The sequence below is a fragment of the Stegostoma tigrinum genome, chromosome 10 (genome assembly GCF_030684315.1).
Source record: "Stegostoma tigrinum isolate sSteTig4 chromosome 10, sSteTig4.hap1, whole genome shotgun sequence".
Taxonomy (NCBI): Eukaryota; Metazoa; Chordata; class Chondrichthyes; order Orectolobiformes; family Stegostomatidae; genus Stegostoma; species Stegostoma tigrinum.
The window spans coordinates 4,385,431-4,404,897 of NC_081363.1; the positions used below are offsets into that span (position 1 = coordinate 4,385,431).

At 44.1% G+C, this 19,467-nt stretch overlaps 1 protein-coding gene across 3 annotated transcripts in view; it reads left to right on the forward strand.

Moving 5' to 3' along the window:
- The window catches only part of brf1b (BRF1 RNA polymerase III transcription initiation factor subunit b), a 424,707-nt gene that overhangs the window by 318,472 nt on the left and 86,768 nt on the right, over positions 1–19,467 (forward strand). For all 3 annotated transcript variants that reach the window (XM_059648920.1, XM_059648921.1, XM_059648922.1), the window contains 2 exons: positions 16,765–16,826; positions 18,653–18,734. In XM_059648920.1, the coding sequence (XP_059504903.1) occupies positions 16,765–16,826; positions 18,653–18,734 (144 nt within the window). The remainder of the gene's footprint in view (positions 1–16,764; positions 16,827–18,652; positions 18,735–19,467) is intronic.

Consider the following 19,467-nt stretch of genomic DNA (forward strand, 5'->3'; position numbering starts at 1 on the left):
AACAGGCCCTTCAGCCCGCGATGTTGTGCCGACCATTGATCCTCATGTAAGCACCCTCAAATTTCTGTGACCGTATGCATGTCCAGCAGTCTCTTAAATGACCCCAGTGACCTTGCTTCCACAACTGCTGCTGGCAACTCATTCCATGCTTTCACAACTCTCTGTGTAAAGAACCCGCCTCTGACATCCCCTCTATACTTTCCTCCAACCAGCTTAAAACTATGACCCCTTGTGTTAGCCTTTTCTGCCCTGGGAAATAGTCTCTGGCTATCAACTCTATCTGTGCCTCTCATTATCTTGTATACCTCAATTAGGTCCCCTCTCCTCCTCCTTTTCTCCAGTGAAAAGAGTCCGAGCTCAGTCAACCTCTCTTCATAAGATAAGCCCTCCAGTCCAGGCAGCATCCTGGTAAACCTCCTCTGAACCCTCTTCAAAGCATCCACATCTTTCCCTTAATAGGGCGCCCAGAACTGGACGCAGTATTCCAAGTGCGGTCTAACCAAAGTTTTATAGAGCTGCAACAAGATCTCACGACTCTTAAACTCAATCCCCTTGTTAATGAAAGCCAAAACACCGTATGCTTTCTTAACAACCCTGTCCACTTGGGTGGCCATTTTAAGGGATCTATGTATCGGCACACCAAGATCCCTTAATTCCTCCACACTGCCAAGAATCCTATCCTTAATCCTGTACTCTGCTTTCAAATTCGACGTTCCAAAATGCAGCAGCTCGCATTTATCCAGGTTGAACGCCATCTGCCACCTCTCAGCCCATCTCTGCATCCTGTCAATGTCCCGCTGCAGCCTACAACAGCCGTCTATACTGTCAACGACACCTCCAACCTTCGTGTCGTCTGCAAACTTGCTGACCCATCCTTCAATCCCCTCATCCAAGTCATTAATAAAAATTACAAACAGTAGAGGCCCAAGGACAGAGCCCTGTGGAACCCCACTCACCACTGACTTCCAGGCAGAATATTTTCCTTCTACTACCACTCGCTGTCTTCTGTTGGCCAGCCAATTCTGTATCCAGGCAGCTAAGTTCCCCTGTATCCCATTCCTCCCGACCTTCTGAATGAGCCTACCATGGGGAACCTTATCAAATGCCTTACTGAAGTCCATATACACCACATCCACAGCTCGGCCCTCATCAACTTTTCTAGTCACATCCTCAAAGAACTCGATAAGGTTTGTGAGGCATGATCTGCCCCTCACAAAGCCGTGTTGACTGCATTTAATCAAGCCATGCTTTTGCAGATAGTCATAAATCCTATCCCTCAGAATCCTTTCTAACACCTTGCAGACGACAGACGTGAGACTTACTGGTCTGTAATTGCCGGGGATTTCCCTATTTCCTTTCTTGAAGAGAGGAATCACATTTGCCTCTCTCCAGTCCTCAGGTATGACTCCACTGGAGAGCGAGGATGCAAAGATCTTCGCAAGTGGCGAAGCAATTGCATTTCTCGTTTCCCAAAGCAGCCGAGGACAAATCTGGTCCGGGCCTGGCGACTTGTCAATCTTAATGTTTGACAAAATTTTCAACACATCAGCTTCCTCTATCTCTATCCATTCCAGCATGCACACCTGCTCTTCAAAGGTTTCATTCACTACCAAGTTCGTTTCTTTCGTAAAGACAGAAGCAAAAAACTCATTTAGGGCTTCCCCTACCTCCTCAGACTCCACACACAAGTTCCCTATGCGAGTGAGGAGAGCCAGGAGGGGGGCTATTCTCGTGCCCCCCTCCTGGCTCTCCTCAGACCATTTTTGAGCTCCTTCCTCGCCTGCCTGTAATCCTCTAGAGCTGAGCTTGACCCTAGCTTCCTCCACCTTATGTAAGCTACCTTCTTCCTTTTGACGAGAAGCTCCACCGCTCTCGTCATCCAAGGTTCCTTTATCTCACCCCTTCTTGCCTGTCTCAGAGGGACATACTTATTCATCACTCGCAACAACTGTTCCTTAAACAGTCTCCACATGTCTATAGTGCCTTTACCATGGAACAACTGCTCCCAGTCCATGCTTCCTAACTCACGTCTAATCGCATCATAGTTTCCTCTTTCCCCAATTAAATATCCTCCCATTCTGCCTAATCCTCTCCTTCTCTATAGCTATGTAGAATGTGAGGCAGTTATGGTCACTATCACCAAAACGTTCTCCCACCACACGATCTGATACCTGCCCCGGCTTGTTTCCGAGCACCAAGTCTAGAATGGCCTCTCCCCTCGTCGGCCTGTCAACGTACTGAGTTAGGAAACCCTCCTGAACACACCTTACAAAAACAGCTCCATTCAAATCTTCTGCTCGAAGGAGGTTCCAATCAATATTGAGAACGTTAAAGTCACCCATTACAACAACCCTACTGCGTCCACACTTTTCCAAAATCTGCCGACCTATGCTTTCTTCAATCTCCCTGCTGCTATTGGGGGGCCTGTAGTAAACCCCTAACGAGGTGACTGCTCCCTTGCTGTTCCTAATTTCCACCCATACTGACTCAGTAGGCAGATCTTCCTCGACAATGGAAGCTTCTGTAGCTGTGATACCATCTCTGATTAGTAGTGCTACACTCCCTCCTCTTTTCCCCCCTCCCTATTCTTTTTAAATGCTCTAAACCCTGGAACATCCAGCAACCATTCCTGCCCCTGAGAAACCCATGTCTCTGTTATGGCCACAACATCATAGCACCAGGTACTGATCCATGCTCTAAGTTCATCACTTTTATTCCTGATACTCCTGATTCGTGGTTGCATTTTAAAGATAGACAGAGGCTCATTGCTTTATGGGCAATGCGCTGCTTGCACTGTCTGGTATTGAGACTGTGGTTCAAGAACTCAGTTTAAATTCCAGTTGGTACAGCTTGCAGATGCCCAGGTGGGACAAGGTGCTGCAGTGGACGTCTGGTGTGGTAAGTGGATAAGGCTGAAAGTGTAGGAGAAATGAGAGAAAAGAGTGTGTCCCAGAATACCCTCCAGTATAATGCTGCCCCTACTCCCAACCATGAGAGTTCACCTCCACCATTCCTACAGCAGTCCACACACCAGCCCATCTGGATGTGACAAATACCCTGGAGGTGATTCACTTCGCCACAAACCCTCTGGAGATGAAATTCCCGGGAGGCCCTACTCATTGTGGCCAGTGACACCAAGCAAGCCAACCTCAAGCAGGTGATGCTAAAATACCACCAACACATCTCCTGCCCCACCAGGGGCCTGAACGTTCTGGGCCACTGCCACACAACCATCAAAGTCCCCCATCTCTCCTTCACCTGCCCACACTTTGGAAAATCCGACTGCAGTGCTGTGTTCCTCGTCCCCCAGCTTACTAGCAAAAGCTGAAACAGGAGAACCCTTCACAAAAAGAACTACAGTGCTGATCTGAGACAGTGGAAGAGCATCTCTGGGGAAGTCAATCCAAGTGTTCCCCAACCCGAAAGTTTGGATGAATTAGGAAATCCACTCCCCACTGAAGACCAGACATGCATCATTCAAGTCGGAAGACCCGTACAGAAAATCCAGATATGACTTCCACAAAGCCATCAGGGACCCTCGTAGGCAGCACTGTACAAGCTAAAGGCTCAAATCAACCTGACACACTCCTGCCACCTGTGGCAAGGCTTAAACAACACAATGGAATACAAAATGAAACAGAGCAAGATAACAGACAGACATATCCCTCCCTGATCTGCTCAATTCGTTCTATGCTCAGTTCGAGCAGAATGCCCACAGCGAGGTGTCAACTGCCCCGACAGCCCCAGACACGCCTGTTCCCTCCGTCACCACTGATCGGTTTTCCTGGGAGTCAACCCAAGGAACACGACGGGCCCAGAAAGTGCCCCTGGCCAAGCACACAGATCCTGTGCGGACCTACTGGCAGAGGGATTGACTGATAGCTTCAACCTCTCCCTCCTACAGGCCAAAGTCCCCCCTTGCTTCAAAAATACCACCATCATCCCAGCAACTCAGAAAGCAGATGCAACATGCCTTAATGTCTAACGCCCAGTGGCTCTGACATTCGTAATCATGGGTGCTTCAAGAGACTGGTCACGGCCCACATCAACGCCAGTCTCCCAGCCTGCCTCAATCTCCTGCAATTTGCCTTCTGACATAACAGGCCCACAGTGGGTGGACACCATTTCCCTAGTCCTGCCCTCATCCCTGGAATATGTGGACAACAGGGACACCTACATCAACTACAGCTCCACCTTCAATACCATTATCCCCTCCCAGACTGATCTCAAAACTCCCAACCTGAGTCACAGCTCTACCCTCTGCAACTGAATCCTCAGCTTCCTTCCTGACCCATAGAATGTAATCAGTGAAGATAGACAACAATACCACTTCCATGATAACCCTCAATACTGGAGACCCCCCCCCCCCCCCCCACCAAGGATGAATTCTCAGCCCCCTATTGTACTCCCTGTATCCCCACACCGTGTATCTAAATTCCAAATGAACACCATCTACAAGTTTGCTGACGACACCATCATAGTGGGATGGACATCAAACAACAATAAATCAGAATGCAGAAAGGAGGTAGAGGTCTTGGTGTTTCAGTGCAATGATAATGACCTGTCAATGTCGGCAAAACCAAAGAACTGATCATTGTCTTCGGAAAGAAAGGAGGAGAACATGCCCCTATCTACGTAAGCAGAGAAGAGTAGTTGGGAGAGTCAAGTTCCTCAGAGTGATGATAACCAACGACCTGTCCTGGACTTCCCACATAGATGCAGTGGTCAAGAAGGCACAACAATGCCTCCTCTTCCTCAGGCGGCTCAGGAAATTTGGCATGTCCGTAAGGACCCTCATCAACTCCTACAGATGCACCATTGAAAGCATACATTCCTGGTGCACAACAGCCTGGTATTGCAATTGGTCAGGCCAGGACCGTAAGAAACTACAGAAGGCAGTAGGTACAGACCAGACAATCATGGAAGCCAACCTTCCATCCTTGGACTCTATTTACACGGCTTACTGCTGCAGAAAAGCAGCCAACATCATCAAAGACCCATCACACCCTGGTAATGATCTCCTACAACCTCTTCCGAAAGGCAGAAGATACAGAAGCTTAAATACATGTGCCAGCAGGTTCAGGAATGGTTCCTTCCCTGCTGTTATTAGACCAATGAATGCACTCTCTAACTTAAAATAATGTTGATCTTGCCTGGCTCACGCTTTGTGTGGTGTAATGTGTATGCCTTACTCTCTAAGTATTTTTCACCCTATGATCTGTATGTCTTTGCTTGCTATGATCTGCCTGTACTGCTTGCAAACAAAACTTTTCACTGTACTAAGGTACACATGACAATAAATCAAATCCAATGACAGAGTACTTGCTGTATATTCTTGGAATTCTCTGGTGAGGTCTCCCTGCCTGAACTGAGGAATAGCAGTTGTTCTTGGATCAGATTACTATCCTTGAAAGTTTGTCTTGCCTCCCCTGGGGTACTGCCCATATTTTCTGGGCTTCTGGAAGGATTTGAATGCATTGTACAGAGTGCAGAAGTGATTTACGAGAATGGTTTCCAGGATGAGAAAATTCTCTTATGAAATTAGATTTAAGATGCTAGGTTTGTTTTTGCTTGGAGAGGAGAAGGCTAAGGAGAGATTTGATCAAAGTTTTCAAAAATCATGAGGGTTCTGGGTAGGGAGACACTCATAAATGGACATAGAGTCAGAGGCAGTTCTGAAGAACAGTCATATGAGACTCAACATTAGCTCTGTTCCTTTCTCTGGATGCTTCCAGACCTGCAAAGTTTCTCCAGCACTTTCTGTTTGTATTTCAGAGCCAGAGGACATAGTTTTAATGTTTTTTTTATGGTAGAAGCAGATGTGATGTGAGAAAATCTCTTTGCACATAGCAGGTAGTTAGGGGCTAAAATGCACTGCCTGGAATTGTGACAGAAACAGCTTTAATTGAGCCTTTCAAGAAGGGATTGGATGATTACTTAATGTGCAGGGTTATGGGGAAAGGCAGGAGATTGGCACTAGGTCAAAATGCTCTGAGAGCTGGTGCAGACACTGTGGACCAAATGGCCTCATTCAGCACCACTACAATTCTGTGTTTCTGTGCTTAGCTATTAATCGTGGTGGAAAGGAATGAAGCTGGGCCGCAGTGGAACTAGAACTAAGCACTGAGAATTGGAAATAGTGAGACATTTGGCAAGACAGGTACAATTTCATTTTTCAGTACTTGAAGTGCAAAAACGATTGACAAGTAACGTAACAAAACTGAGAGGAAATACTATTTCCTTCTGCATTGCGATGACACTCAGTCCATGGCCTATCAGTACAGACAGATCAGGCAGTGGCAGTTTAAAAAATAAAATAAGACTGAAACTTGGCCTTACATGGGACAGAAAGGGTATGATTTCCATCTCCTTGAAGGGAATGAGAAGGAGAAATAATTGGGCACATTGGCCCTGGGGAGTTACATGTTCTCTTCTTGCTAACTTGAATTCTGAGTGAGAATGTCACTGGATGACCTCCTCATTCCCCCACTCCACCACCAACTAAGGCCCTTAAGTAGTCAATTAATGATCCATTTAAGGGTCTCAACTCACCACCTTGCCAATTACCTGCATTCCTGGAGTGAAGGAAAGGGAGCGACTATCCTGACTGGGTAGCCCCAATCTGGAGGTAATTGGAAGCAAAAGGTGACATCCGAAAGCCAGCCACTTGTCTTTGGCAAGCCCAGTATCCCAACCCTGCTGAGCTGAGGCACCAATCTTGTGGCCTGTGATAGGACCGGTGCTCCTTAATATGCTGATTGGTGAGTGATCTAAGGAGTTATTTCAGCAGTCCAAGTGGTGTGTTAGTTACTACCTGTCATGAAAACCAGTGTGGTAAACCACAAATATAAATTTCTTTTAACTTTTTCATGTGATGAAGACATAACCGGCTCAGCCAGTAATTTGTGACCATCCCTAGTTGCCCTTGGAAAGGCAGTGGTGACCTGCGTTAGAATAGAATAGCTCAATGGGCTGAATGGACTGCTTCCACACTGTAGGGATTCTATGACATGTGGTAATCCCAAAGGTATGAAAACAGGTCATTCAGTCCACCAAGTCCATACGGCCCTTCCAAAGAGCATCCCACCCAGGCCCACTCCCCCACCCTTTCCCTGTAACCTGGCCTTTCCCATGTCTAATCCAGCTAATTTACACACCCCTGGATACGACAGGCAATGGCCAATCCACCTAGCCTGCACAACCTTGGATATTGGGAGCAATTTAGCACGTTCAATGCATCTGAACTGCACTTCTTCGGACTGTGGGAGGAAACAAGAGCACCCAGAGGAAACCCACGCAGACACGGGGAGAATGTGCAAATCCCACACCGACAGCCACCCGAGGGTGGAATTGAGCCGCTGCAGTCCTTGGTTTGAAGGTAGATTCCACAGTATTGCTCAGGTTGGCAGGCCCAGGAATTAGACCCAGCAAAAGTGAAGAAATGGCAATTTACTTTCAAGTCAGGATGGTATGTATGATGAGGCATTAACAAATCCAATAGGCAATTTGAGAAGTAATTCTTTCTCCAGAAAGTGATGAGAATGTGAACCTCGCTATCACAGCAAATGCCTATTTAATTGGAAACTAAATAATTATGAGGGATAAAGGAATAGAAGGATATGTTGATGAAATTGGATGATTGGGAGGGGGTGCTGTAAGCGTGTGGAATGTGGGAGAATCTCACGTGAAGGAGAAACCCCTGTGCAGGCCAATAGGGCTAAATGGCCTATTTGTACCCTGAAATCTATTGAATTATATGCCCCTAAGAGACAGATGACATTTAAATCTGTGAATAATTTTTAAGGACCCAAGCTGCAGAAGGCCCAGATCTGAAGCATGTTTTACCCCCTTGCATCGTGATTGCAAAAGAGCTACAAACCAGACTCTGCCTCAGCCCTGCAATTACATTTCACTGCTGGGCTTTTGATTCTGTTTTCAAGAGAGATCTTTTCTTAATTAGAGAAATTGAAATTCCACAAGAGAGTGGAGGTTCCTGTTTGGGAATAGGGATCATGCACTTTTAATGAGATTGGGAATGGTTTTCACTGAAGCACTGAGCTGAATGACAAAGAGTCACAGACTCTGATGTCTGCCAAAGTTTGTTTTGGACTTTTCTTCCACATGTGCTGGTCAGGTTTGATGGAAGGGGTTTATTTTTTCCAGCTAAGCTGACTGAATCCTAAGCAATGCTCAGTAACATAACCAATCACTGTAGCCAGTACACTACAGGAGATGCTGGGGTGTCCACGCTGAGCTGGTAGGAGCAAGGAGCTGGCTGATGCCTCTCTGTGTTACTGCATAGTGGTGGCTCACTGGAGGTATCACAGTGACGGAGGATGGAACTTCTTCCATCAGTTGGTGCATCTCCTTCAAATGGGTTATTAAGCTCTGTGCCATCTCTGGTGGACTTAGAAAAACCCCTGCTGTTGTTTCAATATAGCCACTGTGGGATCTTTTCAGTATCCTGGCCAATATCTTTCTCTCGACCAATACCTGAATCAGAATATCTGGCCATGGTCACGTTGGTGTTTTGAGAGCTTGTTGTGTGCGAAGTGACTGCCATGTTTCCTACATTGTGGCAGTAACTACCCTTTGAAAATACTTCATTAACTGAATAGCACATTGGACACTCTCGGATAATGCTGCTACCATAGTTAATATTTAGCCATGCGTATGTGGACTGCCTGCAGTTCACTGGATAAACTTCCTCAGCGCCCTGGGGGAAGTATATGTCACAATTAGAGTCATAAACCTCTTGGAAACAGACCACTTGGTGCAACTAGTGCATGCCAATCATTTTTTCAAACTAAATTAATCCCACTAGCCTACATCTGGCTGTTTTAGCATAACCAGCAAATGCAGCATCCCACCAGTTCTGAGGTAGGGCACGTTTTTAATCGCTGTTGATATTTATATCATAAAAAATCACTGGAAAGAATGAGCCAGTCTGGTAGCATCTGTGGACAGACAACATGGTGGTCTCTTCCACAGACCTGGAAGAAGCTGGAAATGTGATGGGCTTCATGCTGTTGAAAATGGGAAGGGGAGCGTAGAACATTACAGCACAGTACAGGCCCTTCGGCCCTCGATGTTGTGCCGACCTGTCATTACCGATCTCAAGCCCATCTAACCTACACTATTGCATGTACGTCCATATGTTTGTCCAATGACGCCTTAAATGTCCCAAAGTTGGCGAATCTACTACCGTTGCAGGCAAAGTGTTCCATTCCCTTACTACTCTCTGAGTAAAGAAACTACCTCTGACATCTGTCCTATATCTTTCACCCCTCAATTTAAAGCTATGCCCCCTCGTGCTCGCCGTCACCATCCTAGGAAAAAGGGTCTCCCTATCCACCCTATCTAACCCTCTGATTATTTTATGTGTTTCAATTAAGTCACCTGTCAACCTTCTTCTCTCTAATGAAAACAGCCTCAAGTCCCTCAGCCTTTCCTCGTAAGACCTTCCCTCCATACCAGGCAACATGCTAGTAAATCTCCTCTGCACCCTTTCCAAAGCTTCCACATCCTTCTTATAATGCGGTGACCAGAACTGTACACAATACTCCAAGTGCGGCTGCACCAGAGTTTTGTACAGCTTCACCATAACCTCTTGGTTCTGCAACTCGATCCCTCTAACATAGAACAGAAAAGACCAGTTCGTGGTTGGAAGAACCTAAACAACAAAGAGGTCATGGGAGTGTCCAAGGCAACAGGAATGGTGGAATAAAGAAATAAGACATTGGTCCAAAGTTATTGTTCATGGTGGAATAAAGATCAGCTCCATCTGAAATCAGAAAACATGAAAACAAGCTGCAGACTAACACATGAGGGACAGGGTGGTGGGGGAGGGAGAATCAAGACGGAGTATCCTAGTTCATGATTTAAAATTGATGAATTCAGTCTTGAACCCTGAAGGCTATGAAGTGCCTGCTTGAAAGCCAAAGTGCTGTTCCTCGAGCTTGCATTGAGCCTCATTGGAACACAGCAACAGACTGAGAAAGATGTGAGAGCAAAGTGTTGAAACCCAAATGACAAGTGGCCAATAGGACGGACCATGCTAGTAGACTGAATCAAAGTGTTGGGCAGCCTTCATTTGGTAAAGGACACTACATGGTGAGATATTTCTTCAAAATGAGTGGTGCAAAATCTATTGTAAATAGAGAGGATTCCTCTGCGTCAAGAACCCTAAAATTCAAGCTGAGAAGGAGGCTTTCAATCCTCCGACACTACCACTGACCTGTCTTCCCTTTCTCCAACCTTCCTCCTGAGTACCAGGAGCACCCTCTGTCCCGTCATACCCAAATGAACTGTTTGTTACAACCTCACATTGCCATTTGACAAATTTCTTTATTTTAATGTTTGTATTATGTTGGTTTTTGTACGTTTTTCTTTTAAAAAATAACAAAGACTTTGTCATCTGTTTTCTGCTCAGTGGGTAATTGCCAGCAGTTTGTGACTGCTAGGCAAAGGGGTTTTCCATTCTGTTCGAATACCTGAGGGAGTCTTTAATAGATGTGCAATGTGGAGAAAAGCTATATCGGGGGAGTGGCAAAGGAGCCAGCGTGGGACCATTAGATAATGACATTCGAATGTGCTGTAGGGCTGCAGTAAATCTTTCTACACTTATAGTTAATCTAAATTATTTTCATTTATATTCTGCAGAAAGTATTCAGTAGCCGGTGTGACTAATGAATACTTCAAGTAACTTCTATAATTTATAAGATAACTATAAGTTGAAGTGTAGTGCTCAACTGCTCTCCATATTGCTGCAAAAGACAAACAGGGATTGGAAAGTGTTAGAGATAATGGGAACTGCAGATGCTGGAGATTCCAAGATAATAAAATGTGAGGCTGGATGAACACAGCAGGCCAAGTGTTCTTGTGGTGTAGTGGCAATGGCCACACCGCTGAGGCAGGAGGCCTGGGTCCAAGCCCCACCTGCTGCAGATGTGTCTCATAACCTATCTGAATGGTTTGACTAGAAATATTCATGGAGGCATTGTGGAAGGCATGCACTGAGTTTCAAGAATAATACCAGAGATGAGACATTGAATCTCTTTGGGGGGCAAGCAATGGCCAAATGGTATTATCACTGGACTGTTAATCCAGAGACCCAGATAATGTTCCGGGAACCCAGATTCAAATCCCACCGCAGCAGATGGTGGAATGTGATAGTTGAATTCAAATTTTCATTGAATTGAATTCACTAAATATCTGGAATTAAAAGTCTAATGATGACCATGAATCCATTGTCGATTATCGGAAAAACCCATCTAGTTGTCTAATGTCTTTTAGGGGAAGGAAACTGCCATCCTTACCGGGTCTGGCCTACATGTGACTCCAGACCCACAGCAATGTGGCTGATTCTTGACTACCCTCTGGGTAATTAGGAATGAACAAAAAAATTACCGGCCCAGTCAGCGACGTCCACATCCGACAAATGAAATTTTTAAAAAGGAATAATCACTGGGTTCGGGTGAATTACTGAGGAGAGGAGCCATACACTGCCATTTGTGGACGAATTCCAAACTTCTACCAGCCTCTGTGTGTAGAAGTACTTCCTAACACCTCTCCTGAATGGTCTGGCCCCTTATTCTCAGACCCTATATGCCCCCTTATTCTTGAATCTCCACAGCAGGAAATAGTTATCTACCCTGTCTTTTCCTGTTAATATCTAAGTTAGACTTCCATTGGATCTTCCCTTAACCTTCTAAATTCTAGAGAAAACAGGTGAATAGTTGAATGGTGATCCTGGATAATTTAAAAATTGTAGCCATTTGGATTCTTTTCACAGCCACAGTTCCCTTGGACTAGCCATCTCAAGTTCAGATGCTTCAAAAAAAAATTTAAGATGAAATTGGGTTTAAGTAATTTAATTCTTGAATTGATCAGGATCCGGTTTATGACTATATTGATGTTTAACAAAGCATTTCAAAGGAGGGAGGAGAAAGCAGAAAACACCATGCTTTTTCAGCACCATCTTGCTGCTGGCTTCCCCACCTTCTCCCTGTGAACCTGTATCTTTACAGCAAGTTCCACTTTAAAGTTCTGCTGTGAAATTTGCTTCAGATGCCACCAGGCAATTAAATTACAAGTTACAACCTGATCCACAAAATGTTTGATGCCACTTGGTATGTAATTATATTGGAAAGTTATGCACTGATTACCAGTGTCTGCTTTAACTGGGGATAGAGACTATTTGCAATACCTTCACCTTTTAACAGCACTTGTTGCTGGGCATCACAGCTTCACGTGGACATACTGGCCTCGGAAAGGACATGGTGCAGATTTGTCAGAATAATTGAGCTTTTAAAAGAAAAGGTTTAACTAAGAGCGCAGGTTGCATAAGCAAACCAAAATTGGTGCCTCAGTGGACAGCGAAGAAGGTTACCTCAGAGTACAACGGGACCTTGATCAGATGGGCCAATGGGCCGAGGAGTGGCAGATGGAGTTTAATTTAGATAAATGTGGAAAGGCAAATCAGGGCAGGACTTATACACTTAAAGGCAAGGTCCTGGGGAGTGTTGCTGAACAAAGAGACCTGGAAGCGCAGGTTCATAGTTCCTTGAAAGTGCAGTTGCAGGTAGAGAGGGTAGTGAAAAAGGCGTTTGGTATGCTTATAACGCAGTGTGGAGCTGGAGGATCGCAGCAGGCAAGCCAGCATCAGAGGAGCAAGAAAGCTGGAAATGAAGAAGGGTACTGACCCAAAATGTCAGCTTTCCTGCTCCCTTAATGCTGCCTGGCTTGCTGTGTTCCTCCAGCTCCATACTGTATTATATCTGACTCCAGCATCAGCAGTTCTCACTATCTCTGAGTTTTGTATACTTGCCTTTATTGGTCACTCAGTGAGTATAGGAGTTGGAAGGTCATGTTGTGGCAGTACAGGACATTGGTTAGGCCACTTTTGGAATACTGCATGCAATTCTAGTCTCCCTGCTACAGGGGTGATGTTGTAAAACTTGGAAGGGTTCAGAAAAGATTTACAAGGATGTTGCTAGAATTGGAGGGTTTGAGCTTTAGGGTGAGTCTGAATAGGCTGGGGCTATTTTCCCTGGAGCATTGGAGGCTGCAGGGGTGATTTTATAGAGATTTATATAATCATGAGGGGCATGGATAGGGTAAATGGTCAAGATATTTTCCCCATTGTAGGGAATTCCAAAACTAGAGGGCATAAGTTTAAGGTGAGAGGAGAAAGATTTAAAAGGGACCTAAGGGACAACTTTTTCACGCAGAGGGTGGTGCATGTATGGAATGAGCTGCCAGAGGAAGTGGTGGGGGCTGGTACAATTACAGCATTTAAAAGGCATCTGAATGGGTACATGGATAGGAAGGGTTTAGAGGGATATGGGCCAAATGCTGGCAAATGGGACTAAATTAATTTAGGATATCTATTCAGCATGGACAAGTTGGATGGAAGGGTCTGTTTCCATGCTGTACAACTCTGGGACCCTGTGACTCCATGCCAATTGAGGGGGCAGGACGCCCTTCTGGCTACAGTCCTGCATTCTGTCAGCTTCAACTGACTGCTAAGGTGCCGAGTACCATTGCTGTGAGCTGCAGCATAGGAACACTTTGGGACTGCCCTGTGTTACACCGTCATATCCCAACATGTAACCAATAAAGCCCCCTTCAGGCAACTTTGAACTGCTGAGTTAAAATGGCAAAGAATAAGAGTGCAATGGATAGTACCTAATTTCCAACTGAACCCTCCTCCTGCCCGATTCTCACCAAGCATGTAGGGTTGCCAAGATAAAATAGAATTACCTTGCACAGAAGGCGTCTATTCAGCCCATCATGCTTGTGCCAGCTCTTTGAAGGAGCCATCCAATTAAATGACTCTGCTCTTTCCCTAGAGGCCCCGGAAAAAGAAAATCAAACATTTAGCAAATTCCGTTTTCAAACTTAATGAATTAGTTTCCAACACGTTTATGTGTAGTGCATTCTGGACAATAACAGCTCACCGTGTAAAAGAAATTAGATGCGATCGTGTCTCTCTTCTCTCACTAACGTGCAGTCAGACTCTTTCATTAGATTCCAGCCTGGAACTCAGTCCTGGGTTTAGATGGCGCTATGTATATAGAACAACTCTACAAGCCTCTGCATTAGACTCCAGCCTGGAACTCAGTCCTGGGTATCTGTCATTCTATTTTCTGCAATTGAAATAAACTTGCTGCCTCAGATTTTGAAGTGCTGCCTGTTCTCACTCTTGGATGTGAAAATGCTGACTCTGGCTTTCCTCAAAGGAAAGCTCCTTCTGGCAGGTTCAGCACTTCACCATAATAGGACCATTTAGAAAGCTGGCTTTCTTCAAATAAAATCTCAAAGTCTTAATCCATTCACAGTGTACATCTTGCATTTCAAAGCAAGGTAATGTCCTGTTGTACCTGCAGCTGGAATGAATCTGTGTTGAATTACTGTGATATTTCACTGCTGTCCCCTGAAGCATGGACCCATAGAATCAGGAGCACTCCACCTGCTCAGAATTAATCATGACTGTAACCCATTCACTTTTAGCATCAATAAGAGGCAGTGATGTTGAAACTCTGAGTCCCCACTGTACGGCAGCAGGAAGATTTAATATTTTTGTTATGTTTTAGTTTGCTTGTTGAATAATGGGCGGGATTTTGGAACTGCATTCTCAATGTAATGCTGTTGGTTAGAGTCTTGTGCACGCACTATCCTGTTATTTCACAAGTCGGAATCAGATCTCTGAGTGGGTTGTGCAATATGTTACTGAGTAGTACAGGTTTCTGGTCTCTGCTGTGTTAGCTGATTTTAGAGAACAGTACAGTTATGTTGAACAGTTTAGTTGGGTTAACTGAGGAATAAATAAGGATCGTGAACTTAACATAATTGACCAAAAAAACAGAGATGACAGGAGATAGTAGGAACTGCAGATGGTGGAGAATCTAAGATAACGAGGTGGATGAACACAGCAGGCCAGGCAGCATCAGAGGAGCAGGAAGGCTGACCTTTTGAGCCTAGACCCTTCTTCAGAAAAGAAAGATGACAGGAGACCAAGCTCTTGTGTTTCACGCAAGGGTTTGGAATGTGCTACCTGACAGTGATCAAGTCAATTCAGTAATACCTTACAAAGAAAGTGGGAAAATATTAAAGGGGAAAAGAATCCAAGAATATGAAGAAGGGCTAAAAGTTGGAAAAGTTTTTTTAAAAGCTATAGTAAAGACATAGTGGGCCAAATAGCCTCTGTCTGTGTTGTACTTTCTATGATCTGTCTAGAATGATCACTCAAGGTTCCTGCTTCTGGGCACTATTAGGTGGCCCTGTTTAGACAATTTGCGTGTGAAGAGGGCACAAGGATAATGTTCACTTGAACTTAATCACACAGGATGTCTGGCCTGAAACTCTGCTGTTGAGATTCACACTTAAAAAGATGTTCAATCCTATGAACAATTGAAGTGTAGCCAGTGCCCTTGAATTCATACACTTCCCTCCCTATCTCTGTCCTCCAGCTCCAGGATCCTCTCAAGGGCTCTGCACTCCCAATTCTGGCCTCTGGTCCATCTCCGTGCTGCTTGACCCACCGCTGGTGGCCATGTCTTTAGTTGCCTTCAGCATAGAATTACCCTGTAAACATCAGCATCTCCCTCTCCTTCTCTAAAGCACCCTTTAACACTCAGCACTATGACCAACCTCTTGGTCATCTTTATGACAAATGAAGTGTGATTTTATATATAGTATTGTATATCGATATATGTAAAATATTTTGAGTTTGAATTTCAAACTAGTGGGGGTTAATTATTTTTTGAGGTGAAACCATAAGACTAAAGAGAGTTCTTTCAGGAACCCTGATGTAATCTAGCATGTGTCAGAGAGCAGGGAACCCTGTTTGTTTGCATTGCACCAAATTTGAGTGGGAGAGGAAAACTGAGAACCATTAGCTTGATTTTGCTTTAGGATAATCAAGGATTGATTTAGCTTCAGAAACTCAAGAGGGTGGAAGTTTTTAAACAGTTTGGAGGACTGTGCTTGGGTTCAGAAACATAATATAATTTAACTGCTAGAAAGGAATATAGACTAGTTCAGGGAATAAGTTGTCTTAGTATAATGTTCATTTGAGTAAGAGCAAGAGTATTTGGTTAGAAATCTGCAGATGATTAAAAGCTGAGAAAGTCTAAGCTTTCAGTTTGTGAATATTGTGAAGAAGACTTCACCATTTACAGGAAAGAATCAGTTTAAAAAATTGAATTGAGTCAGTTCAACTGACATGAAGATCTAAGATACTAGTCTAATCTGTCTGGATTTGAATTTCTGTAAAGAGATATGTTGGGAAGGAGAGTGAAGTATTTGTTTTGCTGTGTATCTCAAGATCTTTCGGAACTGTGTTTTACATTTGAATATCTTGCTTTGTTTTATTACTGTTATTCTTTTTATGTGATAAACTTCTGTTTTTGTTTTAAAGTCTGCAGCCTTGTGTTTCTGTTTCAGTGGATGAACTCCACATTAAATAAGACAAAAAATTATTTATCAAGCCAGATTTCACTCTGGGACCTGACATCTCCAGTAGTAATGCCCCCTGTTATCACAATACCTTCCTAATACTTTGAACACCTTGCTGAACACCTTCCTAATATTTTGTCTCCTGTTGCTTCTCCAAGAAACTTCTGAAACTTTTCATCATCATAAAGGAACGATATAAATGCCAGTTGTTGTTGAGTGAGCTCAGCTAGCTGAACAAACACTGGCCACCTTTTAGACTGTGAGTAAATGTACTGAACAGGTGTTTTTATTCTCTGTCCACAGGCATTGATCCTCAGAAAGGTGAACTGGACTTGAATGGCATCGATGACAATGAAATCGATAGGGTAAGATCATTCTGTAACCCTGATGACAGGTAATGTGAGATTGTAGATTATCTTGTGTTTAAAAAACAAAGGTAAAATGAGCAACTCTCTCACCATCTGCACCAGCTAGTTGTCAGAGAATCTGGTTTCAGCACCGTAATCACATTTTATGGTTGCTTTTCTCTTTTTGTAAGCCTTCACTTGGGATAGGTATCTTTGTATAATGGCTTATTGTTACTCATCCAGGGTATCATATAGTGTTAGGATTGTACAATGTACTCAGAATGATAGTTTTCTTGTACCTCAGAGCTGGAGCCTGGTCCAGGAGGGCAAATGAGGAGTAAATTGCCCTCTGTGTTTCTCTTTCTTTCTCTGTCTCTCGCTCTCGCTGTCTCTAGCACATACTCTCTCTCTATTCTGCATGCACCTAATCATCTGCTGTGTAGCTGCGTTGCAAGTTTGATGGTGACACCAGATAAGATTATAGTTTAGTTTCCTAGCATTGACATCTCTCACCTGAGGAACGTTGTGTAGAATAATTCACTTTTTTCATTTACATCTTTGTGTTGTCATTAAGAGTTAGATTTTGATCGCATGGCCTTCAGCACTGGCACAGTGGCTCGAGGCAGGCTTAGGTATTGTGACTTCTCTTTTGGGGAGAAAGCAGTTCCGATGAGCTGATGGTGGTGTACATGTCATGTAAAGGTAGTGGGGAAAGTGCCATGAGATTTGGTGTCCTTGTGCACCAGTTGCTAGTGAGAGATTGGATCAGTTAGGGCTATATTCATTGTACTATAGAAGAATAATAGGGGATCGCATAGAAAACGGTAAAATTCTAGAGAGGGTAAATGCAGGAAGGGTGTTCCCAATGACCAGGAAGACCAGAGCCATGTCTAAGGAAATGGGGTCTAACTCTATGACCTCCTTGAGTCCTACAGCCTGCAGATTCCTATGCTCCTGTGCAGCCCAGATTTTAACGGCTCTGTTATTAGTGGCTGTGCCAGAGAAGGTTTTCTACTCTCATGCCTGGAATGGACAGGTTTTCTGACAAGGAAGGGGTGGGGTGGCTATGCTTATATCAGCTGGAGAAAACTGAGACTTGATTAAAACATATAATCTTGGGGCAGTCTCGACAGGGTGGATGAAGAAAGGATGTTTCATCTTATGGGAGAATTTAGAATGAGAAGTCTTGGTTTAAAAGTCAAGGGTTAGCCATTTCAAAAAAAATGAGGCAAAACTTTTTTTTAAGTTTAGAGAGATTTTGGAATTCTCTTTCTAAACAGGTGATTGCCTTTGGGGCAGAGGTAGATAATTCTCATTAAGCAAATGGGATGAAATGTTATCATGGGAGCAGAGGGAATGTGTGGAGTTGAGGTTACAGTCAGATCAACCATGATTTAACTGAATGGTGGAGCAGTCTCAAGGGGCTGAATGGCCTACTCCTGTATGTTCAGCTGCTGCAGCCCTAAGCTGTGGAATTTCTGTCTGAACCCCTCTCAACCTCTCACATCTCCTTTATTACACTCTCCAAAATCCTACATTTATGACCCAAGGTTTCGGCTATCTGCTCCAGTAAATGCTTGTAATAGTGTGAAATTTTGTTTGATAACGTTCTTATGAAATGTATTAAGATGTTTCACTGCATTAGAGGAACTTCTATAAATAAAAGTTGTGGAAGGGAATTAATATGTCTTTATGACTGAATTGCACAGAATGCTGACGTGTCTTCATTTATCTGTCAGAAAGCGGTGTACTGCAGTTCTTTCACATTAGCCGTCCTGAAGCTTCAGCAGCTCCTTGTGCAGGTGACCTTCAGCTATGATTATAACTTGTCTTTTTTAATGCAGTATCTGCTCAACGAGAAGGAGGTGGAAATGAAAACTGAGCTGTGGTTGAGAGAGAATGCAGATTACCTGAAAGAGCAAAAGGGTGAGTACATGTGACAAAGATGGGAAAGGACTGGAGAAGGCAAAGAACTTGGAGAGCCGGGACTCTGGCAGGTGTATTTCTAAGTACAAGGGTAGAACAGAGCAGGGAGATCTGTAACATGCTCCTGTTTCGCATCAAACCTTGCAGTCTGGAAACAGTGGGATTAAATCAAGCTCAATCCCAAATTCAATTCCAGATGCTAGATTTTGTGGAAATAAAAGCAGGACGTGCTGTAGGTTAGTGAGTGCCAGTAAACAGGAGAGGCTGGCAAACCCAGTGTGTGGGTACACGTCAGTGGAACCTTCATCCAGATTGTTTCCACATGCTGACAATTTGCTTATCTCCAGCATTTTCTGCTTCACTAAGTAGTTTCAGCAAGTGGTTTCCTTCTCCACCATAAAGCCACATCACCTGTAGTGCTTTGTGATTTTTATTAATTTATTTAGCTAGATACCATCTGCACAGTTAAGAGTATGGAATAAGTAATGAGCTGTGCGTGGGCACTCAGGATCTGACAGCTGAACAGTGCTGTGTGCATCCTACAGGGAACGGTTACACTTATTCACAATGTTGCAATTTAAATGAGCTTGGTCATTTAACCTACGCACAGGGGAAAAATAAACAGAAATCCCATTCTGCCAATTGTTAAATTATCCCAGAGTTTTTGTCCTGAATATTTAGTACATGTGGAGATCTGGTCCATTACAATTGCATCAGCACTTCAGAATAGTAC